The sequence below is a fragment of the Rosa rugosa genome, chromosome 7 (genome assembly GCF_958449725.1).
Source record: "Rosa rugosa chromosome 7, drRosRugo1.1, whole genome shotgun sequence".
Taxonomy (NCBI): Eukaryota; Viridiplantae; Streptophyta; class Magnoliopsida; order Rosales; family Rosaceae; genus Rosa; species Rosa rugosa.
The window spans coordinates 29,540,313-29,562,798 of record NC_084826.1 but is presented as its reverse complement, the minus strand read 5'-3'; the positions used below and the strand labels follow the sequence as shown (position 1 = coordinate 29,562,798).

At 44.1% G+C, this 22,486-nt stretch overlaps 1 protein-coding gene and 1 long non-coding RNA gene across 2 annotated transcripts; one reads left to right on the top strand and one right to left on the bottom strand.

Annotated features, from left to right (window-relative positions):
- Window positions 1-2,247: 2,247 nt before the first annotated feature.
- On the bottom strand, window positions 2,248-6,260 carry LOC133723753 (uncharacterized). Its single transcript, XR_009853246.1, has 7 exons — window positions 6,038-6,260; window positions 5,134-5,551; window positions 4,757-4,891; window positions 3,850-3,979; window positions 3,038-3,185; window positions 2,811-2,855; window positions 2,248-2,442 (listed from the first exon to the last, which is right to left on the bottom strand). It is a non-coding gene; the product is annotated as an uncharacterized LOC133723753 (long non-coding RNA).
- Window positions 6,261-13,243: 6,983 nt separating this feature from the next.
- Window positions 13,244-19,454, top strand: LOC133723146 (uncharacterized). The gene is made up of 5 exons (XM_062149974.1): window positions 13,244-13,328; window positions 13,407-13,639; window positions 13,771-14,127; window positions 14,178-14,249; window positions 19,368-19,454. The coding sequence occupies exons 1-5, from the start codon at window positions 13,244-13,246 to the stop codon at window positions 19,452-19,454; spliced, it is 834 nt and encodes a 277-aa protein (XP_062005958.1).
- Window positions 19,455-22,486: the final 3,032 nt, after the last annotated feature.

Below are 22,486 nucleotides of genomic sequence, written 5' to 3'. Positions count from 1 at the left end.
TGGGTTGCCGGGAAGGCATGAGCGGGAAGCTCGTGGGTTGTCGGGGAGGTATGAGCGAAAGCTCGGGATACCGGGGAGGCATGAGCGGAAGCTCGTGGGTTGCCAGGAAAGCCCCAACTCGTGGGTTGCCGGGGAGGCATGAGCGGAAGCTCGTGGGTTGCCGGGGAGGCATAAGCGGAAGCTCCAGGGTTTCCGGGAAGGCATGAGCGGAAGCTCGAGGGTTGCCGGGAAGGCATGAGCGAAAGCTCGGGATGCCGGGGAGGCATGAGCGGGAGCTCGTGGGTTGCCGGGAAGGCAAGAGTGGAAGCTCGTGGGTTGCCGGGAAGGCATGCTCGAGGGTTGCCGGGAAGGCATGAGCGAAAGCTCGGGATGCCGGGGAGGCATGAGCGGGAGCTCGTGGGTTGCCGGGGAGGCATGAGCGGGAAGCTCGTGGGTTGCCGGGGAGGCATGAGCGGGAAGCTCGTGGGTTGCCGGGGAGGCATGAGCGGGAAGCTCGTGGGTTGCCGGGGAGGCATGAGCGGGAAGCTCGTGGGTTGCCGGGGAGGCATGAGCGGGAAGCTCGTGGGTTGCCGGGGAGGCATGAGCGGGAAGCTCGTGGGTTGCCGGGGAGGCATGAGCGGGAAGCTCGTGGGTTGCCGGGGAGGCATGAGCGGAAGCTCCAGGGTTGCCGGGGAGGCATGAGCGGAAGCTCAAGGGTTGCCGGGAAGGCATGAGCGAAAGCTCGGGATACTGGGGAGGCATGAGCGGAAGCTCGTGGGTTGCCGGGAAGGCATGAGCGGAAAGCTCGTGGGTTGCCGGGGAGGCATGAGCGGTAAGCTCGTGATCGGAAGCTCAAGAGTGCCGCGAAGGCATGAGCGGTAAGCTCGTGAGCGGAAGCTCGGGGGTGCCACGAAGGCATGAACGGTAAGCTCGTGAGCGGAAACTCAAGGGTGCTGCGAAGGCATGAGCGGTAAGCTCGTGAGCGGAAGCTCGGGGGTGCCGCGCAGGCATGAGCAGAAGCTCGTGGGTGCCGCGAAGGCGTGAGCGCGAAGCTCTGTGGTGCTGCTGAGGCACGAGCGCGAAAAGCTCGGCGGTACCGCTGAGGCACGAGCGCGAAAAGTTCGGCGGTGCCGCTGAGGCATGAGTGCGAAAAGCTCGGCGGTGCCGCTGAGGCACGAGCGCGAAAGCTCGGCGGTGCCGCTGAGGTACGAGCCGAAAGCCTGGCGGTGCCGCTGAGGCATGAGCGCGAAAAGCTCGGCGGTGCAGCTGAGGCATTAACGGGTAGCTCGAGGTGATGCCCTGAGGCATGAGCGTGACCGTTGCTAATTATGCTGGGCTGTATGTACAAGTCCCCGAAGTCCCCAGTCAAGGAGGTTGTTCTTGCGGGTTGATACCAAAGCGTAGCTTTGTGCAGTATATCAAGCATAATTAGTGCGAGTGCGTCGTCCGTCTAGAATTGGTTGGAGCGAACTCTTTTGCCCTTTCGAGTGGGCCACGACGGACCTACGGATGGTCGGTAAATTGTTTGTTGAGGGGGAGCTGCACGGAGCAGAGGGTGTTGGGTAGCGAGCCCAATCTTTGGTACCCAAGCGTCGGGGTTAACTGCCGGATCAATGGCTGCCGTGGGCTGTGTTAACTACACTACAAAAAAAAATTGCAATAGCCACGGCGCCTTGCCGTAGCTAAAAGCTGTTTTGCCGTGGCAAAAAAGCATTTGCGACGGCTCTGCGACGGCAAAGCTTCTGACGCCGTTGGTGGCGTCGCCAAAACCTTTAGCCACGGCAAAATGCCGTCGCAAACCACTTTTGCGACGGCAAAATGATTTGCGACACTTACTCTGCGACGGTTTCATGCTACCCCTAATGCCGTTGCCATTACAAAATTTACTACGGCAAATTTCCGTCGCAGCATAATTAATATTGTGATAAATATATTACTTGCCGCCAAAAATTTTCCTGCCAAATTTGTTTCCCGCCTAAAATTTTTCCCGCCAAATTTGCTTCCAGCTAATTTTTCAATAGCAAATTTTGCTACGGTCTCGTTGCCGTAGCTTCGTGTGTTATATAAAAATATATTCTTGGCTACGGCAATTCACCGATGCTAGTAGCCAACCAGCAAATTTTTTTTTTTAACAAAACCTGTATTTTTGCAACATCCAAAAATTAGATAAAAATATCAATACACAACACATTGTTCATTAACGTCTCATCTATTTCATAGCAATGTAATTAAGTTGCTGCATTCATCAAAATATGTAATTGGAAGAAATACAAAGTTATGCCCAAAACCAAGCACCTAATGAAGACAACCAAGAGTAACACTTAACAAAAATTCCAATATTGCACTATCAGAATATGAACATATTGAAACTCAGTCCATTGCTCTATCACAGCTTGAATCTAGATTCCCTTCTTCTCCTACAGATTCCCTCCGAATTTCATGGTCACTAGTTGCATCCGGAACCTAAGACATCAAAAAAAGAAAATTGATATATCATGTATGGCTTTGCATATCACCCTTTTTCAATGTCACACCATAACCCAATTTCAATAATGAACATCGCAGGTTGCACCATTCTTTATAATCATATTACAAAGAGAATGGCAGTATGAGAGGAAATTTCAAACCAAGTGTCATCAAAGCTAGTGTTTCTTTTACAAGTTGATACTAGTATGTATATTCATCATTGATAAATTAATAAAGGTATATATATGTGAACAACAGCAACGGGCAAACAGATGCTAACAAATATTGGCAATAATGTATCACTTGAAACAATTGTAGGACTGAGGACACATAGACATCCAACACATGAAAAAGATAAGGGTTACCTGCAATTCCCCAAAAAACAAAATTCATGCAAGCTAGCTGAGTTCCTGTAGAAAAGAAAAAGAAACAAGCAACTTTCCATCATTGCCAATTTTTTTATAACATCATTCAAGCATTAGGCATATAAGTAATCTAATTAAAATTGAAATAACAAATAGAGGAAGATCCATAATGCTTTAATGAATGCACTAGTACACACTAAGAAGAACAAGTGAATAAGAATATTTACCTGTTCCCCCACCTAGCACGCAGCTCTAGAATTGCAATGATTGACTTATGGCAACAGAGATAATGAGAGATCCTGCAAGTATGAAGGGGCGTCTTCTTCCCATTTTCAAAGAGCAGTTGTCACTCCAAATACCACCGCAGGGTTGAACCTTAAAAAAACAATAAATTAAACAAATTAAGATAGAAGAGGTACAAGTACAATTGATAAATATCAATATCAGCATCAAAATAAACCCAAGTCCAGATAAAAAGAACACAACATATTAGTATGCAATGAGGACATTAACAACTGTATGAATGACAATCACAGCATATAGATGAATAACTAGTTCCCCAAAGTCATCACGTTATGTAGTAAATCCACTGATACGAGCACAAAAGAGGTGGTGAATTACAGCAAAGGCTACATATTCTCTCCTTATTCGTTTTATACATCCACAAAAGAGTCAGAATCGGAATGAAGTGAAGTTGCAACCTGAATTAAGTTGAACTTTTCTTGCAGTCTATATTAGTGTAGATTATGCAAGAAGTCATTATAAATCAGACTAGGTATAACCAAAATAAAAGCAAGATCCTATCTAATTTTTCTGAAGCAGATTGCAGTTTCTATAATTTCAAGTAAAATTGAATTCAGAAAAATGAGAGTTCATGAAGTCAAATTCTCAAACTCATATCGTTTGCTCACCAATTACTCAATTGAAAACCCTAAAATCACTTCAAATTCAAACTGACCCACAAATTGAGCACAGAACTTTCTAATTCAAGCCTTCAATTTACAAAACAATGTTTATATGAGAGATAGAACTTTCTAACCTTTTCAGTTAAAATAATGTCACTTCCTAGCTTTAGACTCAATGTCTCAGGATTTCCAACCCTCTCCTTTCCTTGCAAGAAGATTGTTCCCAAATAAATGCTAATTACGTCATTGCCAATAGGCCTTGAACTGTTCAAAGCACAAGATATCACTTTTTAAAGAAAGTATAAACTTTTTTCTTAAAAAAGTGATATCTTGTGCTTTGAACGGTTTAAGAAAATATAAACTATCCATCAGAGAATCATATTACTATAGCCATACAATCATAATGCCAAAAGGGAGATTTCACATACTGCTTGTATAAACTTGAATCTCCGAACGGGTAGACCAGCATTCGCGGCAGTATCCTGAGCATAGTTTTCTATTTAGTTGATATTACTGATTTCAGAACTTTATATAATCAGTAATTTATATATTCAAGACCTCAAACATATATAAATTCCTCATCCAACACATCCAGCACTAAATCCAGTAAACCATGAATCAAAAACTCAAACAGTATTCACCCCAAATAAGCTTACCTTATACACAGCTGATCCCTGCAATTCCCAACCAACAACAAAGCTGCAGGAAAAATGAAATTAGGTAGAGACTATAGCAAACATTCTGTTATGCTGCAACTTAGAATATATTGATCTCACATCACAATAGCGAAGACAATAACGAACAAGAACAAAACAGATAACTCTAATGCATTTGTAAATGAAAAGAAAAAGTAGTAACCCTTAGCATCCATTCCACTATGAAATCCAAAAATAAACAAATGACACAATTATCCATGGCATCTACCCCAAGTAAATAAGCACTAAGCAGAATCCCTAACAACTGATATTATAACTAATGACATACTTCAAAAGTATAAACAGAAAGGCTAGTAAAAACAGAAACAAAATGAAGAAATTATACCATGAAATTAGATTGCTAGCAAGGTAAATATGCAGTAACCCAACTTTAGATAACAGAATTCTCGTACAAGTCAAGCTTTAGATAACCACTGTCTTTTCCTTGTTTTCTTCCACACCAGAATTGTTTACCACTACCCTGTTCAGGAACCCCAAAAAAAAAAAAAATAAAGGAAAAAAGAAATGCTTAATCACCACACAGAAAACAGAAAAAGTACAATTATAATAGAATCAACCACTGAACCTGAACCAAAGTATTACAATTAAGGAGTTACAATAGCCCATGGACAACGTATTAAAAAAAGAGATTATACAGACATTAGCCCATCGACATGAAAAAGAAAAAAACTGTGCAATTATGGAGAAGAACAGAGGGGTTACCTGGAACCATAATTGCTCAAATACCTGCAAATTTCAAAGAAAACCACAGGAAAAAATCAATTAGGTAGGAAACTCCATAGTATCTGAGAACTTCTTCCCAGGTTCACATAAGCAAGAACATAATATCAGATACCTCGCTTGTAAGTGCCAGATCTGACCCAGCCTCATGATAGTCAGATAGTCATATCCAAAACAACTTGAGAGAATCTATTGTTGCAGCAGATAGTCTGGACTGGGTTTTTCATGTGAATCTAAATTCTTCAGTTACATAATCTCTGAAATGCCGCTTAGTGTCTTCTTTGGCAACGTGGTTCTTGACAGCTTTGAGAAGGTGGCGGTATGCCTTAGCAACTTGCAAAGCTTCAGCAGTCATTTCCAACAACTCTCTAGCTTATACAACCTCTTCTATTTCTCCACCCTGCATCATCAATTGAGGGGTTTCTCATCATGAATGGGCATACTCATAAGTCAATTTTGAAAACTCCACGGTAACAACAGATAAATGAAAACCAATTCATAAAACACAGACTCTAATTTTGAGAAAGGCCAATACGAAAGTTAAAAATTAACAAAAACATTACTCAAATCTACAGGAGGAGAAAAACAACAGAAGAAGCAGAACCATTAGCAAAATTACACAACCAACAGATGCATACAGCTGCTATAAGACATTAAGAGCTTAATTCGAAAAGAAGGGTTATGGGTGCCAATGAAACAAGATTGAAACTTGACTAGAGTCTAGAATCCAACAGTTCAAGCACAATGAATCATAAAAAGGGTTGAATTTCACAAAAACTCACAGAAATTAAATTAAAGCATGAAACTTTCGATATTATCTAATTGAAAACTGCGAATTGCAAATCAAACGTATCAATTAAAGTTTGAAAGGGTTGAAATTTCATACCAACGAAGAGCGATTTAGGGCTAGATGTGAGAGAGGCTGAGAGAGAAGGCTTTGGGGGTTTTCTTTTGGTTCGGAAAGATCTGGTTTCAGTCTTCAGAGCAGCCGCGCGCGCAGAGAGAAAGAGAGAGCAAGAGCTACTGAGCGATGAAGAAGCTGAAGCCGCCGGTTCCGATCTGGTTCTGAGCCGCTGAGACAAAGTGATATGTATAAGAGAGAGAGAGAGAGCGACAACAACTGAGCCGCTGAGCGAGAGAGAGAGAGCACTGAGCGGAGAGACTGAGCACGGAGGACCAGCGACGGGAAGTTCCGATCCGATCTGCTTCAGAGAGATCGAGAACAGAGAGAAAGAGAAAGAGGGATGCGGTAGAGAACAGGGATTGAGAGAAATAGGCTAGGGTTTTTTTATGAGAAAATAGATTTAATAAGAGAATTGGGCTCGTAGTTGTTCTCTAGTTGCGACGGCATTTTAGACGCAGTCGCGAAGTATTGGAAGTTTGCGACTGCAAACGTTCGCCGAAGATAAATATTAAAGTTTGGCTACCCCTTTGCCATGGCGTAGCAACTCAGTCGCAAGTTTAACGACGGCGTAATTTTGCCGAAGCAAAAAGTCAATTTTTTGCGACGGCAAAAGGGTGCCGACGCGAAACGGGGTAGCCGTTGCAATTATTTTTTGTAGTGCTAGTCCCTTTACTATTTCTCGGAGGAGAAACTTGACTGCAATGCCGCATAGCGGTCATTGTCATTATGAGGCGTTGCCTTACCGCTTGGCGGTTGGTCGTAGACCATAGACTCGTAACATTTGTATCTGTATGAAAAATGACAAGCACATAGAGCAAGTAATAATATTTTGTTCGAGTGTCCCATGCTTATTTAATTGAGTTGCAATTAAAATAGAAGCATGGCACATGTGTATAGCATGTACTTGTAATGTGTATAGCATGTATTTTTGCATTTTTGTAGATATGCTAAAGGATCATTGAGATCGGTATGTGAAGCATGGCATATCTAGCATGTGAGAGCCTAGAAAGTGTTGCCAAATCTACGAAATGTTGTAGGCATGCTTAAAAGTTTATGGAAGCATGTAAAAGCATATCAAGTGTGATATATTGTAGTCATGCTTAGAAGTAGTAAAAGCATGTGATTGGCATGGCATTAGCTCAATTTGAAAGTGCGTAAAATATAAGATATAATTACTTATCTTATGCCGATTTGGAGGCTGGCGGAGTTGGCCGAGCATGACGGTCCATTGCAACGGCGAAGTTCCTTGTTAGAAGGCTGATGATGTCGTTGATTGAAACAGTGTTTATGCCTCGTCAAGATAAGGTAAATGATTAGCAATTTATCCATATCAATGAATCGACCGAGGAATAAAATTGATTGAATATGTGCAACGAAGATTTAATGTGCACATATGGTCTATAATGTTCACAAAATATATGTAGCTCTTTGCAATGTGCACAGGTGCATGCATATGATAATTACTGAGAGAAAGTAATTGATATGTCTAGTAGATAGCATTTGTGTCGGTGGGCACATGGAACAAAAGATTAAAGTAATTGATATGTCTATAGGCATGGTGAGTGCCCATTTCTGACAGAGCCTGTTGGCCATAGGCATATGTGTGTATATGTCCACCTTGAGTTTGATATCAATTAGAGCCACATATGGCTTCATAACGAGCATGGGCGGATGGCATATATGGATCATGGGCCTTTGAAATATATGATCCTAGAAATACATGGAGGACTAGCACATGCATGTCAATGTAAAATTTTGCATGTTAGTATACATGCATGTTGCATGTGTGCTGCAGCTGTGCTATTGGTCATGTACATAAAACATATAAAACAACGACGTGGGCTGTAGCAAGTAGACTATGCTGCATGGTGTGTCACTAATTGAAAGCAGATCACGTGTATTCAAGCAGGCGTAAGCGGCGTGGGTTCATATAGTCCACATATGGTTCTATAAGCCAAACCAGAGAAAGAAGGAATAAGTTACTGGTGTGAAAAACTTAGCTCATTGGTCACAGCCGCGTCGAGAAGCGTTCTCGGCTCCGAGATTCAAATTTTAGATCCGGCTTGAATTCATCAGCGGACTGCAGTGGGTGAGTGTGATGCTCGCAGGACGAGAGTGAGCCAGCAGAGCTTTTTGGACAGCAACTGATCTTCCGCTTCTGTTGGTAACGGAGACGTGGAGCGCATTGGAGGCCCGAAGCTCGGGGGAGGCGTGGGACTCAGCGGTGCAACCCCGTGGCGGCAGCACAAGTGTTTGGCGGAGCTTTTTCCGGCGGGGTAGCTAGCGGAAAAGTCCGGGTCAGCTGTGGTGCTTGGTAAGCGGTTCTCTTGTCCAGCGGATTAATTTCTCAGCGGAGGAGATGTTCAGCGGAGGTACCTGGCGGAGGCCCGTATTGCTTGTTGCTGGGGTTGTTGGTTAGCCTTGTTGGCGGGTGCTGGCCGCTGGGGTGCCTAGCGGAGGGCATGGTGTGAGGCTCTAGTGTGCTCACTGGGCAGTAGTGGTTGCAGCTCCGAGATGAGGATCGTGGAGATGGGGTTCAGCGGATGTTCCCAGCGGAGGAGGCTCGGGTCAGCGGTAGTAGCCAGTCAAGAGCGGAGCCTTGTGCTCACTTGGGGCTCGGCGGAGACAGTGTTGATTAGATTAGCTGTGCTTTTGTTGGTATTAGGTGTGATTGGAGTTTAGCGGTGCCATGTTTGGGGGTGGGCTGTTCGGCGGTGCCGCTGATATCAGTGGGCGGTGCCGCTGACAAATTGGTTTAAGTTTGGTGTTACCGCCTACTGAGTGTGGCGGTGTCGCTGAAAGAAATTGTGGCGGAGCTTGTGCCGGCTGCTATCTCTAGCGGAGGACTTGGTGCTCGGCGGTGACTCGTGGAGTCGGCGGAGACATGAAGTCAGTTGAGACCTGGAGCATGCTAGCGGAGGCGCGTGATGGCAGGCCGTTGTGCAAGCTGGCGGAGCTTTGTTTCAACAGCTGAGGAGCAGTGGTGATGTCCAGCGGAGGAAGTTGGGCGGTAGTTCCCAGCGGCGCTGCACATGGTGTACCAAAGATTGGCGGAGCGGAGCTTCAAAGGAGGAGGGCCGCTGACGGAGTTTGGCGGGAGAATGTGCCACCGACTGAAGCTCAGAAGCTTTGCTGGTGGTGGCAGTGAAGCCTGCTGCTCACTTGGAGCTTGGCGGAGGGATTTTTAGCTAAGCGGGGGCTCGATGCCGGCGGAGGTGTGCCGCTGGTGCTTACCCATGGGTTCCCAGAGAAGTCTTCTGGGTGTGGAGAGTTAGCGACAACTTTTTTTTTTTTTTTTGGTGGATCAGTGTTGACTTTTGTGAGTTGGGCGTTGACCAGCCTTGACTGGCATTGACCAAATGTTGATCGGCCCCAATGGCCGTTGACCAAGCATTGACCGGCCCAGATGGGTCAAAGTTCGTGGTAGGTGACGAAGCCTTTGTGTGTCGGCTTCCCATAGACGGCGCCAATGTTAACGTTAGTGAGCCGTGGGATCTCTAGTTAGCTTTAGAAAGAGAGATAGAGAGAGAGAGAACGACACAAGAAGTATAGTGGTTCATTTCTCGCCTTAGTGGGAAACTACGTCCACTTGAAAGCTTAACTATGTGTGTTTGGGCCTTGCGGCCCAAAGGGGATTACAAAGTGTGTAATGGGATGGTCTTTAAGTGAGAGGAGGCATTCCTTTTATAGGTGAAGGAAGCCATCTCCTTTACATGGTTTTCGATGTGGGACAAGCAAAGATAACTATTCTAGTGTAGAAAGCCTAGTTGTGAGGGCAACTTTGCAAGGCCGGGAAGGTGGCTTCTCGACGACGGTTTTGCCACTTCCGGATACCGTAGCGTAGCTTGAACATAGGGCTACAAGATGCAAGTAGCGGTTGGGCCTCACCATGGCTTGTGGGTGTCCCAAAGAGGGTGTTACTTATGCTTGGTGAGATAGCAAACTAGTCTCACTAGTAGAGGTATCTACATATTGTTTACTAATGGAGCATGTGGAACACGCATCAAGATTGAGTGGAACTTTAAACCTGGAGTGTGTCGTCCTTCTGCATGTAATATTGTTGCTACTATTCTAGAAGTCGCAGTTGCCAACACGATATGATCATTAATTCTCAAGCTTGCTAAGAATGCACGTAAGTATGTCTTTCCTGTCCCTCCTAGACCATCAACAAAAACTGTAGCATTTTCAAAACACTCAATAGCATATATTATTGTGGTGGGTGCAAAAACTTGATCCTCTTTCAAACGATGAATCGCATCATGGTCTTCTTATGGAAGGATAACTGAAACTTCATCTTCTATTAGCTTTGGCAGTGTTGAAATTGCACCACAATCTTCAGTCATTTCCGGCAAATCATAATGAGAAATAGACTTACTATGTTGCACCAGCAATCCGTTCAAGTCTCGTAATCTATTTGTGATACGTGTATTATCTGTGGTGCTTTAAGATGGATAGTCTTTTATCATGAAGAGATAAAATTCATGTCGCAAACTTCGTAACCTGCGGCTCACAATAAACCAAGATGGTGACAAACAATCTTCTTGGATGACGACATACGGCTATTGGAGGCCTTACGTAAACACTGTCTGATACTATATATCATCATCTTCTAACAAACCTCGTTCTTCCACTTTTTTAAAAAAAAATGTTGGTTGTAGGATGCATCAATTGTCCTCAAATCCTCAAATGAGATAGGTCCTCTAACATGATTAAGAAGAACAAGCAAGTAGAATTTTTCTCCCTCTAAAGGCAACTTTGTATATATTCTTCCAATTACTTTTTGGTTGGTCTCCCTTACTTCGATCCCATGTCTTATGTTACCCATCCCACTTGAATCTTTCAAGAAATTCCTTTATTTGAGGTACCATTTGGGGTAAAAAAAAAAAAATTATAGGTACCAAAAAATACATTTTACAATATTTTGGGTACCATTTGAAGTTTTTATTTAAAAAATACATGCCACGAAGGCGACTTAAATACAAAAGCTAACGGAGGTACTATATTTGATAACGATGCAATAGTTCAAGTACCACTTGGGGTAAAAAAAAATTCATAGATACCAGAAACCTTTCACAATGGTTCAGATACCATTTGGATCTTTAACCCAAAAAAACAAGGTACTAACCACCATCACTCGTTTGTTTTTCAGTTCTGTTTCTTAAATTTCGTTTTCCATTGATTTTCATGTCTTTTCTTTTTTTTCTTTGTTTTTTTTTTCAAAACAATCAGGACTTTTTTTTTCTCTCTCTTTTTCTATGGTTAGGGTACCTATACTTGTGTTTATTAACATTCTTCTTTGGAATGTCTTTCTGCCTCTAGTGTACGAAGACGGTTGTGTCCTTGTATAGTAAATTGATATAAAAAAATAAAATAAATAAAAATTAGAAAAGGTTACCATTAATTGAGTACATCTAACAAATGAAAGCTAGTATAATGCAAATTGACCTGATTTTTGTCAGATGGGTGAGACAGTGATGAAATAGCTTGTGCAGAACTCACTGATTGTCTTCCCTATCTTTGGGAGGTGTTTGTGTGTCAGGTGCAAAAACATGAGATGGTCCGTGTATTCCAGAATAATATTAAGTTCCAAACACAATTATAAATAAGAAAAAGGTTCCATCAATTGTTAAGAGAAATTTTAAATACACACCCCGAATTACTTAATGCACACCCTCTATATTTTTTGTCATCAAACTTCCATCTATACACTTCCTCATTAATAAATAAATAAGTAAAAATAAAAGCAAAGGATAATCAACAAAAATAGAGACAAAAATAAAGGCTTTATATATAAAAATATTTTTATACGGTTTAATTTCTCATTGTCCTCATCATACATTGAGCTCTATTCAAGATCATTAGTGAAAGATGTCAATGGAAAATGAAATTGTTGTAGTCCACATGAAGAATTAGCAAGCAACCATGTTGGTTTTAGCATATTGAAAGAGGTTATACATCAATTATATCTTAGAAACCATCTTCAATCACTTGGTTTGCAAAACAACCATCTCGATTAATATTGACCATGATTATATGCATCATGAAAATACTAACATATATTGAATCTTTTAAATCATAGAAGCATCAACCTTTTCAACTAGAAGAACAATAAAGGTAAGAAAGTCTAGTTATTCAATTTTGTATCAATATACCAACATCATTGATGTGAGGAAGAAGAAAGTAATCAAGATATTAATGTGCAAGAATTATTAGTAATTAAATCCACAATAAATAAATAAAAAACAAAAAAGAGAAAAAATTGTTGGGGAGAGAGATGAGGGAGAAAAAGGAAGGGCAGGAAAGGAAATATGGAAAAAAAAAAAAAAAGGTCCAAAAAAATATATGGGGTGTGTATCAATAAAAGAGGGATGTGTATATATAATTACTCATATAGGGACCCTAGTTCCTTGCATTTGAAACTCCCATTACTCCAAAGAAGGAAATCACTTGGCAGTTTGTTTTCTTAGCATCTCTTCTCTAATTTGATAGTTCTATTGCAACGGCAGTTGATTACATCTGTCTCTGTATTTTGTAATTTCTTGTATATTACAGTATCATCTCATCCTAGGTCTGCCACTATGTGAGAATGGTTGTAACGGATAATAGCTAGTGACCTGCACAGGTTAAGGTTTTAATTAATCACTCCACCAAAAATCACCTGGCAGCCTGTTTTCTTAGCATCTCTTTTCTAATTTTACAGTTCTATTGCAACAGCAGTTGATTAAATCTGTCTCTGTATTTCGTAATTTTTTGAATATTACAGTATAATCTCATCCTAGGTCTACCACTATATGAGAATTGTTGTAACGGATAAATAGCTAGTGACCTGCACAGGGTAAGGTTTTAATTAATCACTCCACCAAATAGTTGACCTTTCTTGTTCTTGGGATCCTGTAGGAGCTTGCCTTCTCGCCTCCAGCACCGGCTATTGATCTTGGCTCTGGGGAGTCTAAAGAAGCTATTTTCCAGGCCACTCGCGTTGCTTACACGTTTTTAATCAGACTTCTCTTATATTTGGTCTGTAATAAAGCCTTATTTTTACAATGTAATCATACGTAACTTCATTTGACTGCCCGCAAACGTATAAACATGCATTGACTAGCCATTCACTTGTACAGAGTTCATTATTATTTCTAGAACTAAGAAAATTGTCCCTTAGAAATTGTGGCAGGATCTATGTGCATTAAAATGTTCCTTACGCACCCAATTGTGGCAGGGGCATTGCCCTTTGTCAAGAATGAGCAAACACTAAATAGACCCCCCTTAACTTCATGTAATTCGTATGCAATACATTTTTGATATCAATTTATGCTTCTTTCTAAGATGCTAAATTGATCTATATTCTTTCTAGTGCCATGGGAGTGGTCGCTTTGTTGTCTGGCCAACCAAAAGAAGGTGCATGTCTTGATCGAGGCCAGATCAGAATCAAAAGGCTTCTACGAGGAAAGAGTGACTGACTCATCTGGAAGTTATCGTTTGAGAGGACTTGTTCCTGACACAACCTATGTAATCAAAGTAGTAAAAAGGGATGGTTTGGGCAGCAGTAAAATTGAGAGGGCATCACCAGACTCGGTTCCAGTTAAGGTTAGTTTGTTGCATATTTTCAAACTACCCCAGATAAATATTAAAACATAATAAAAATAGAAATAAAAAGGATGAGGAAGAAGCCAGTTTTACAATATGTGAACCTTGAATTAACTTTCGTAATTTTGTAGGTTGGGTACGAAGATATCAAAGGATTAGACCTTCTGGTGTTTGAACAGCCAGACACAACTATTTTAAGTTGCCATGTTGAAGGAATGAAGAATGAGGAACTCCACTCGCATGTACTGGTGGAAATCAAATCATCTAGTGACAATTCTAGGATCGAGTCCGTCTTCCCTCTTCCGCTTTCAAACTTTTTCCAGGTGAAGGACTTACCCAAGGGTAAGCACCTTCTGCAACACCGGTCTAGTCTTCCATCTAGCAGCCACAAATTTGAATCCGAGATTATTGAGGTCGATTTAGAGAAGAATACTCATATACATGTTGGCCCACTCAAATACGTTTATGAAGAGGATCACCAGAAGCAGGTTTGTCCCACCTTACTCTAAGATTCCTTTCTTTCTTCCATGGCCTGCAGGATTTGACTCCGGCACCAGTTTTTCCTCTTATCGTAGGAGTCTCAGTGATCGCTCTATTTGAGGATCCCAAGGTATATTATACACTGTACATACCTCCAATAATATGGAGTATTTACTACGTCACCAAGCATAAGTAACACCCACTTTGGGACATCCACAAGACATGGCAAGGCCCAACCGAGACATACATCGTGTAGCCCTATGTTCAGGCTACGCGGCGGTATCCGGAAGTCGCAAATCCGCCACCGGGAAGCCACCTTTCCGCCCTTGCCAAGATGCCACCACAACATGACTTTCTACATGCTTCTAGGCTTTCTAGACTAGAATTATGTGGGTACTTGTCCCACATCGAAGAACAAGTAGAGAAAGAGCATTCCTTCATCTATAAAAGGAATGCCCCCCCCTCCCACAACATGACACATTCATTTACATCTCTTGTAATCTTGTTAGGCCGCAAGGCTCGACACACTAGTATAGCTTTCAAGTGGACGTAGTCTCCCGCTCATGCGGAGGCGAACCACTATACATCTTGTGTCAAATCTCTCTCTCTCTCTCTCTCTCTCTTAAGCTAACTAGAGTCCCCTCGGATTTCTAACGTTAACATTGGCGCCGTCTGTGGGAAGCCAACACAATGGCTTCGTCACCTACCGTGAGCTAAGTCTGCTTAGCGGAGCTTGAAGAAATTCCTTCCTTCTTTGAGTTTATGTTTGAATTAATGTTTCTTGGCGGCAACTAGAGCAGAATATGCAGAAATTTGCACCTTGCTGGCTGGTCAACACGTGGTCAACGCCCAGCGGAGTTAGTCAACGCCCAGCGGAGTGGTCAAACTTGCAGAAACTGCTCAAAACACCAGCATGTGGGGCGGTCAATGCTTGGTCAACGCCCGACGGGGTTGGTCAACGCCCGACAGGGTTGGTCAACGCCCGACGGGGTTGGTCAACGCCCAACCCATGAAAGTCAACGCTGGCACCACCAAAAAAAAAAAAAATCTGGGCGGCCAAATTTTCTCTGGGCACCCATCCAGTTTTCAAATTTCCCGCCAGACTTTGATCCGCCAGCTGCAACTTCCATCTCCGCCGAACTTCTCAGCTGGACGAGTCCGCTCCGCCACACTTCACTGCCCAGTGCTCCAAGTTGACTGCTCGGCCCAGCCACACGAGTCCCCGATCTTCCGCCGGACTGAGATCCTCCGCCGAGCTTCGTCAGCAGACTCGAGGTGCCAGGTCTCCCTCGAACTCCTCCGCCCGGTGCTCCACCGCTCCGCCGGGGATTCTTCGCTGCACTTCTTCCGCCAGACTGCGGTCGCCCACGCCGGGGACTTCCGCTCACCAGACCCGAGCTCTGCAGCTCCGGTGCTCCGCCGGGAATAGCTCCGCCCAACCTCATCCGCCGAGCTCCAGTTCCCCGCTGAGCTCCGTGGTCTCCGCCAGACAACAACCACCGTTGCGAATCCGCCAGCATTGGTCGCCGGCACGAGCTCCGCCCCACTGTCGGACCGCTAACGTCACTGCGGCCACCGCCCACTGCTGCAGTTTCCCAAACCTCCGCCGCCCAACCTTTGCTCCGGACCGCACGCAACCACCGCCAGGCTCCGTCCGCTGAGGAATCACCGCCCACCTTCTCCGCCCACTGCAGGTCGGGGACTGCACTGCTGTTACCTACCTCCGCCGAACTTAGCCAGCGGCTCCTCTCCGCTAGCCATCTCGGACGGCAATGCTCCGCTGCACACCCCTCCGCCTACTCTCCGCCAACCATCACTGCTAGCGCCAGCAAACCTCCGCCGAGTGTCTCCGCTGACCATCAACACCGCTGAACTAGCTCCGCCGGACTTCTGCTGCCCGGCCACCAATTCCTCCGCCGAACTGGTGCTCCGCCGAGCTGGTACTCCGCCGGACTTCGAACTCGGTCCGCTGCACACAGTTCCGCCAGCAGAGGCATCCTCCGCCACCGAAATCTTCCGCCCAACTTTCGGACCGCAACAGTTGCCCACAAGGGCTTCGCCTCCTCAGCTCCTCAGCTCAGCCGGCCTGACGTCTCCGCCGGCCATGCGATCCTCCGCCGAACTTCAGTTTGAAGTTCCACCAAACTGCAGTTTCTCTTCTTCGCTGCACTCTACTGAACGACAGCTCGGGGACTGCTGGCTTCACCTCCGCAGGGAGCTCCGTCCACCGCTGCGTACCAGCCGCCGGCACTCTTGACACACCACCGGAGTTGTCTCGACGCCGGCCTTCTCCACTGGTGTCCTCTGCAGCGCAGCCAACCGCTGAACCTGGGCTTCCCACCTCCGCTAGCTAGCCAGGCCTCCTGCGCTAGCCAGCCAGCGGTTCCGCTCCGCCAGCCCCGCATAACCTCCGCTTGCAACCAGCGGCCAGCCCGCACAACCCAACCAGCGTCTCCGCTCAGCCCAGCTCAGGCGATACTTCCGCCAGCTGGCATCAGCGGCAAAACAGGTTCCAGCTTCCGAGCTTCACCGCTAGCCTCCCCCGCCCCAGAGTGGTGGTTTGCTTCAGCCAGCTTTTGCCTCCTCCGCCCAGTGATCAACCGCCCGCTGGCTTTTGCTTCAGCTTGCTTCGAACGCCTGGTTTCTCCATCGATTCCAGGCCACTTACAACAGAGGGGCCAACAAAATGAGATAAGTCTTCTTATCCATTTATCTGGTTATTCACGTGCGGGGCAATTGGTCAACAGATGCATGATTGACAATTCCATGCCACATATAGCTTATGCGTGTCTTCTGTGCCCACGTACAACATGCAACACTATGCCTTAACATGCACATGCTTTATATGTTGATTTCACGTGCATGTGTGTACTTGTCTCCAAATTATCAGTACCTATACATGTGCCACTCACCAGGGTAGTTATCACACAAACTGTACCATCATAGCATGGCCACATATAATTGAACTTGGACTATATTTTCTATACGCCTAAAACACGGCTATACCTTAATTCCGAGTTGTTCATGCACATGTCAATTACAATTGCTGCATCTATACATAGTTGTTTGGCTATATTTCATTGTCAAATGAAAACTCAAGTTGTTCATACACATAATCCTTATGTCCGAATTGCTTACACTTGTGTATATACATGTTATGTGGCAAGTCGCCATTACACTACGAACATTTACTATATGGCTACATGGTGAATTAAGGTTGCATTATAGCAATTAACGCCTTATCAAGTGCACTTTCCAAACATTTCATAAATTTTACAAATTTATATGCTAATCATCTATCTTATGTCAAGGAAGAGGCACCGTCTCAATCAACGAAACCATTAGCCTTCTACTATGGTGCTTTGCCGATGCCATGGACCGTCACGCTCGGCCAAACTCCGCCAGCCCCCTAATTGGCACAAGATAAGTAGCTTCATCTTATCTCTTACGCTCCTGCAATTTGAGCTACCACACATGCCATGTCTATACATGCTTGCTCTGTGTGTTTTGTCATTTTTTCGTGCACATACAAACTTTACGAGTCCACGGTCTACGACCAAAACCGCCAAGCGGTCAGGCAACGCCTCATAATAGCCATTGATCCGGCAGCAAGGGATTAGTTAACACAGCCTACGGCAGCCATTGATCCGGCAGTTAACCCCGACGCTTGGGTACTAAAGATTGGGATCGCTTCCCAACACCCTCTGCTCCGTGCAGCTCCCCCTCAACAAACATGGCTGGGGAGTCGGGGACTCTCTAGCGGGCCTAGCAGGGGCCCAACCCTTGAGCTTCCGCTCACGAGCTTCCCGCTCATGCCTTCCCGGCAACCCATTGAGCTTCCCGCTCATGCCTTCCCGGCAACCCATTGAGCTTCCCGCTCATGCCTTCCCGGCAACCCATTGAGCTTCCGCTCATGCCTTCCCGGCACCCCATTGAGCTTCCGCTCATGCCTTCCCGGCACCCCATTGAGCTTCCCGCTCATGCCTTCCAGGCATCCCATTGAGCTTCCGCTCATCCCCCTTGAGCTTCCCGCTCATGCCTTCCCGGCAATCCTCGAGCTTCCCGCTCACGCCTTCCCGGCATTCCCAATCTTCACATTCATGTCTACACGACACACCACACGTTAATGGAACATGGAATTCTTCTACCATTTGTCGCTCCCGACAAATTGAATTCTTTTCGCGTTCCATTAATACAAGCGACAACCAAACAAACGCTTACCTTCGCAGCGCTCATACAATTTACATTTATCATATGCAATCCATATGCTCACACGGCCATACGCGCTCTCGAGTTTGTACGTCATAATCGATCGTACTCGGCGCCATTCGCGTGTATACATCAACATGTATCACGCACCTCATACGTTTATGTATGCCAACGCATATCACTGCAACTCACATTTGTTGCCCAATGCAACAAGCATTCTACACATGCGTGTTTTTTTTGTCTCATTGTGTAGGATTAAACGAGTCCCTTCTTGCTTACGGAGTTCGGGGACTTGTAGGGGCTCCGTACCGCCCGGTTACTTATGCTTGATGACTTCGTGGTTATAACTCCCCAACCAAGAAACTACTCTTACTCGGGGACTTGTACATACCTCCAATAATATGGAGTATTTACTACGTCACCAAGCATAAGTAACACCCACTTTGGGACATCCACAAGACATGGCAAGGCCCAACCGAGACATACATCGTGTAGCCCTATGTTCAGGCTACGCGGCGGTATCCGGAAGTCGCAAATCCGCCACCGGGAAGCCACCTTTCCGCCCTTGCCAAGATGCCACCACAACATGACTTTCTACATGCTTCTAGGCTTTCTAGACTAGAATTATGTGGGTACTTGTCCCACATCGAAGAACAAGTAGAGAAAGAGCATTCCTTCATCTATAAAAGGAATGCCCCCCCTCCCACAACATGACACATTCATTTACATCTCTTGTAATCTTGTTAGGCCGCAAGGCTCGACACACTAGTATAGCTTTCAAGTGGACGTAGTCTCCCGCTCATGCGGAGGCGAACCACTATACATCTTGTGTCAAATCTCTCTCTCTCTCTCTCTCGCTCTTAAGCTAACTAGAGTCCCCTCGGATTTCTAACGTTAACATACACCTTATTTTCCTTTCCAGAATACTATATTTTATTGGTTGTGGACCTTTGGTGCTCTTGAACATGCTCTCATAAATATCTCTGTCGTTCTTTTTTGCCTGTATCTGAAGGTTGAACGATTTGTATGATTGTATCAGTCCATGATTGGAACACCAACACCTGGATTCACTACAACTGTAAAGAAGGAAGTGAGGAAGCCCATGTTGAGAGAAAAAACTTACTGAATATCTGTTTTGTGCCCGATAGAAATGCCTTGAGTTGAGAAGTTAAAAGTCAGTCTGATTCGCCCTTGCTACTTCAAGGTTATAGAAAGAGCTTTAATTAGGAAATGGAAACTGGTCAGGCTATTTTATCCCTCCTGATGTTAGTAGACTCGCATGGTTTTGCGATCAAAATTTTGGCTCCTTTTTTGTAGCAGAAACTTACACCATGATTGATGTCCTCTGTAATATTAAGTGTGCTTCTTTTCTTAGGAAAAGCTTGCACTAGCTGGGGCTCTTCATGCCCTAATTTTTTTGGCTCATCACTCCCCCCTTCGTGACCTAATTCTTGGCCTCCTATGCTGTATTATTGTTAATAGAGTACAGGCCCTCTTGTTAGGAGCATGTAATGGCGTGTATTTCCTACATTTTTTACAACAAAAAAGTTCTACAACAGGAACAAGTATGTAATGTTGACATGTTTGAAGCTACTATTGCTAACTAATTGATGCAGCGGGTTTTTACAGGAAAAGTATTGCCTTTTCTCAGTTGTAATCCTCACTCAGTTTCCCATCTTTCCTTCTAACTGAGCTCTCTACTTGCTAGAAACTCCCATAACAAAGGAAAAGAAACCAACGAGCAATTCATTCCTCCTCCTAACACGATCTTCCGTGATTGCATGATTAGCTAATAATTGGTCTCTGTCTCATCATATGAAGACGGAAAATTACTTTGAAATATGTGTTTTACCGAATAAAATTCCACCGGTTCAAGAAGCAGCGGTCGAGTCTTTCACCCTTAAATGGAGTTCTAAACCTATTTAGAAAGAAAAAAGAAAAAAAAACAACAAAAAGTCCATATCCTATAAGACAATACATGGTTGAAACAGAATACAATACCTACGTTTGATGGATTCTTTATTGGATATGGATTCAGTTCCGTGAAGGATTGAAACAGAAGGCAATCTCGATAATATGGACTTGTTCAGAAGGATACTATATATATATAGGAATAAGTAAGTAGAGGTTGTTTTCTTTTTAGATTCCATGATGGCATATTATCGTCGTGACGAGGACTGCAACTGCGAGTGCATTGACTATTGCCCCAAATGGTTCCTGAACACGGTGTGCGTCGTCGGTTCGCTAATCATCGCGTTCTGGTTTCTGGGATGGTTGTTCATGGTTATTGACTGCCCCGTCGAGGATCACAAATTCAAACCACCACGACCGGAGTTCCAAGTCCGCTCAGCTGCCGTATCCTTACTCAACATCACTAGTCGCCCTGAGTTAACACCCTTAGAGTGGCACGTCAATCTACTCGCCCTAAACCCAAACACAAAGCATGTCGGAATCTTCTGTCGCAGCCTCCGGGCCTCGCTCCTCTTCAATGGTGACCGAGAAATTGCATCCACGTGGTTGCAGGATATCTCTTTTAACCCCGGGAACACAACTGTCAGTTTCAATATTACAACGGTGCTGCAGCGTGATGACGCCCTGGTGAAGCAAATCTCGCAAGGAAACAGCTCGTTATTTGGGGTTAAGGTGTCTCTCTTTTACTACTACACGGCTGACGTCTGGGTTTGGTGCCTCAATCATGACCGTCAGAAAGAGTTCTTGTTGAAAGATGTCCCATTTCAGGTTTCTTCAGAATAATCCAATATGATGAGGAGCTTATATTTTGTTTTGGGGTCTGTTACCAAGCTTATATTGAGACATTATTTTTTGCATTAATTAGTTAGGATTATTATTATTATTATTTTTTTGAAAGGGGCGCGAGCTTATTTGTTTTTCAATTGTTATTATGTTTTATTATTAATGTTTTTGTTGCGTCTATTTTGAGGTTGGGTTTCTGTATCTTAGACGAAACTTCTATTCATACCTCTAAAATTAGCATTTAAACAGAAAAAGATAGTTGACTTTGTCAACTCATGTCAAATTACCAATAAAGACACAGAAGAAGGGAAACAAATCTCTCAAACAACAATAAGTTACATGTGGGTCAAGTAGATTTGCATACCTAATCTCAAACTACCAACTCAGATTAGAATCACTGAAGTTGGGAGCTTCTATTCATACCTCCAAAATTGGCATTTGAACCTCCCTACTTAATAAACCTCCAATTTACTTTTACAAATAACCAATGTGCTATTTACATCTCCCTAATTTTCCCACAATGCCCATTAAATCAATAAAAGCCTAAAAAAAAAAAAAGACCGTAGCCACAAATCAAAGTCACCCGAAGACAGAACCCGCCCCGGATTTCACCCTGAAATCCGAAGTGGACCTGCGGGGCCCACCTTAGAAGAAATTTTGCCAAAAATTTGGCAGAACTTCCCCTAAAGTGGACAACCCAAAACCTGTAAAAAGAAAATTTACACTTCTAAATCACCCATCCTTATTCTCCTGGAGCCACCCTGCTCCCCCAAACAACATTCCCCAACTCGCAAAACACAAAACTCAACTTAACAATACAAATCCCAAAGGTTATCAGAGCAATACTAATTCACAAGGAAATAAAAAGGTAGAGTAAATGATCAAGGGATCCTACAATGCGGAAGTGGTGACAATTATGCCTCAAATGTCATGTACGCCCGACCTCCACTAATTCGCCTGCAAACCGGGCATTTGAAACCGAAGGGCCCAGGGGAAAGTACATAAAAACGTTAGCGTGAGTGAACAAAAATAAATAATTTAATATGAATAAAACAAAATAAAACTTCATACTTTCCCACATTTTTTTGATATATAAAAAAATCCGGATGCATGCAACATTTATAAAACACTTAAGAAAATAACCCGAAAAACGTTGAACTCCAGAAAACCGACTAGCCCCGCTAGTCACAACAACAGAGTAAAAGATTGAAATTTCAATACTCGAAAATATAAGTCCAGCCCCGCTGGTTAAGAAAATCTCAGACTAGTCCCCGCTAGTCAAAAATAGTATAAGTAGGGGAAGATGATAGCCCTACGAATAAGCCACTCAGGCTTGGTTGGGTGATAGCCTCCCAGGCTAAAGAACTCCCATAACTCCCGTAATATACCCTTACGCCACTAAGT

Excerpts from the sequence above, each read along its gene's own strand:
- LOC133723146 (XM_062149974.1), top strand. The coding sequence starts at position 13,244 with ATGTTCCTTACGCACCCAATTGTGGCAGGGGCATTGCCCTTTGTCAAG. Across the intron at positions 13,329-13,406 it reads TAGACCCCCCTTAACTTCAT|TGCCATGGGAGTGGTCGCTT; the intron begins GTAATTCGTATG and ends TATTCTTTCTAG. Across the intron at positions 13,640-13,770 it reads CAGACTCGGTTCCAGTTAAG|GTTGGGTACGAAGATATCAA; the intron begins GTTAGTTTGTTG and ends GTAATTTTGTAG.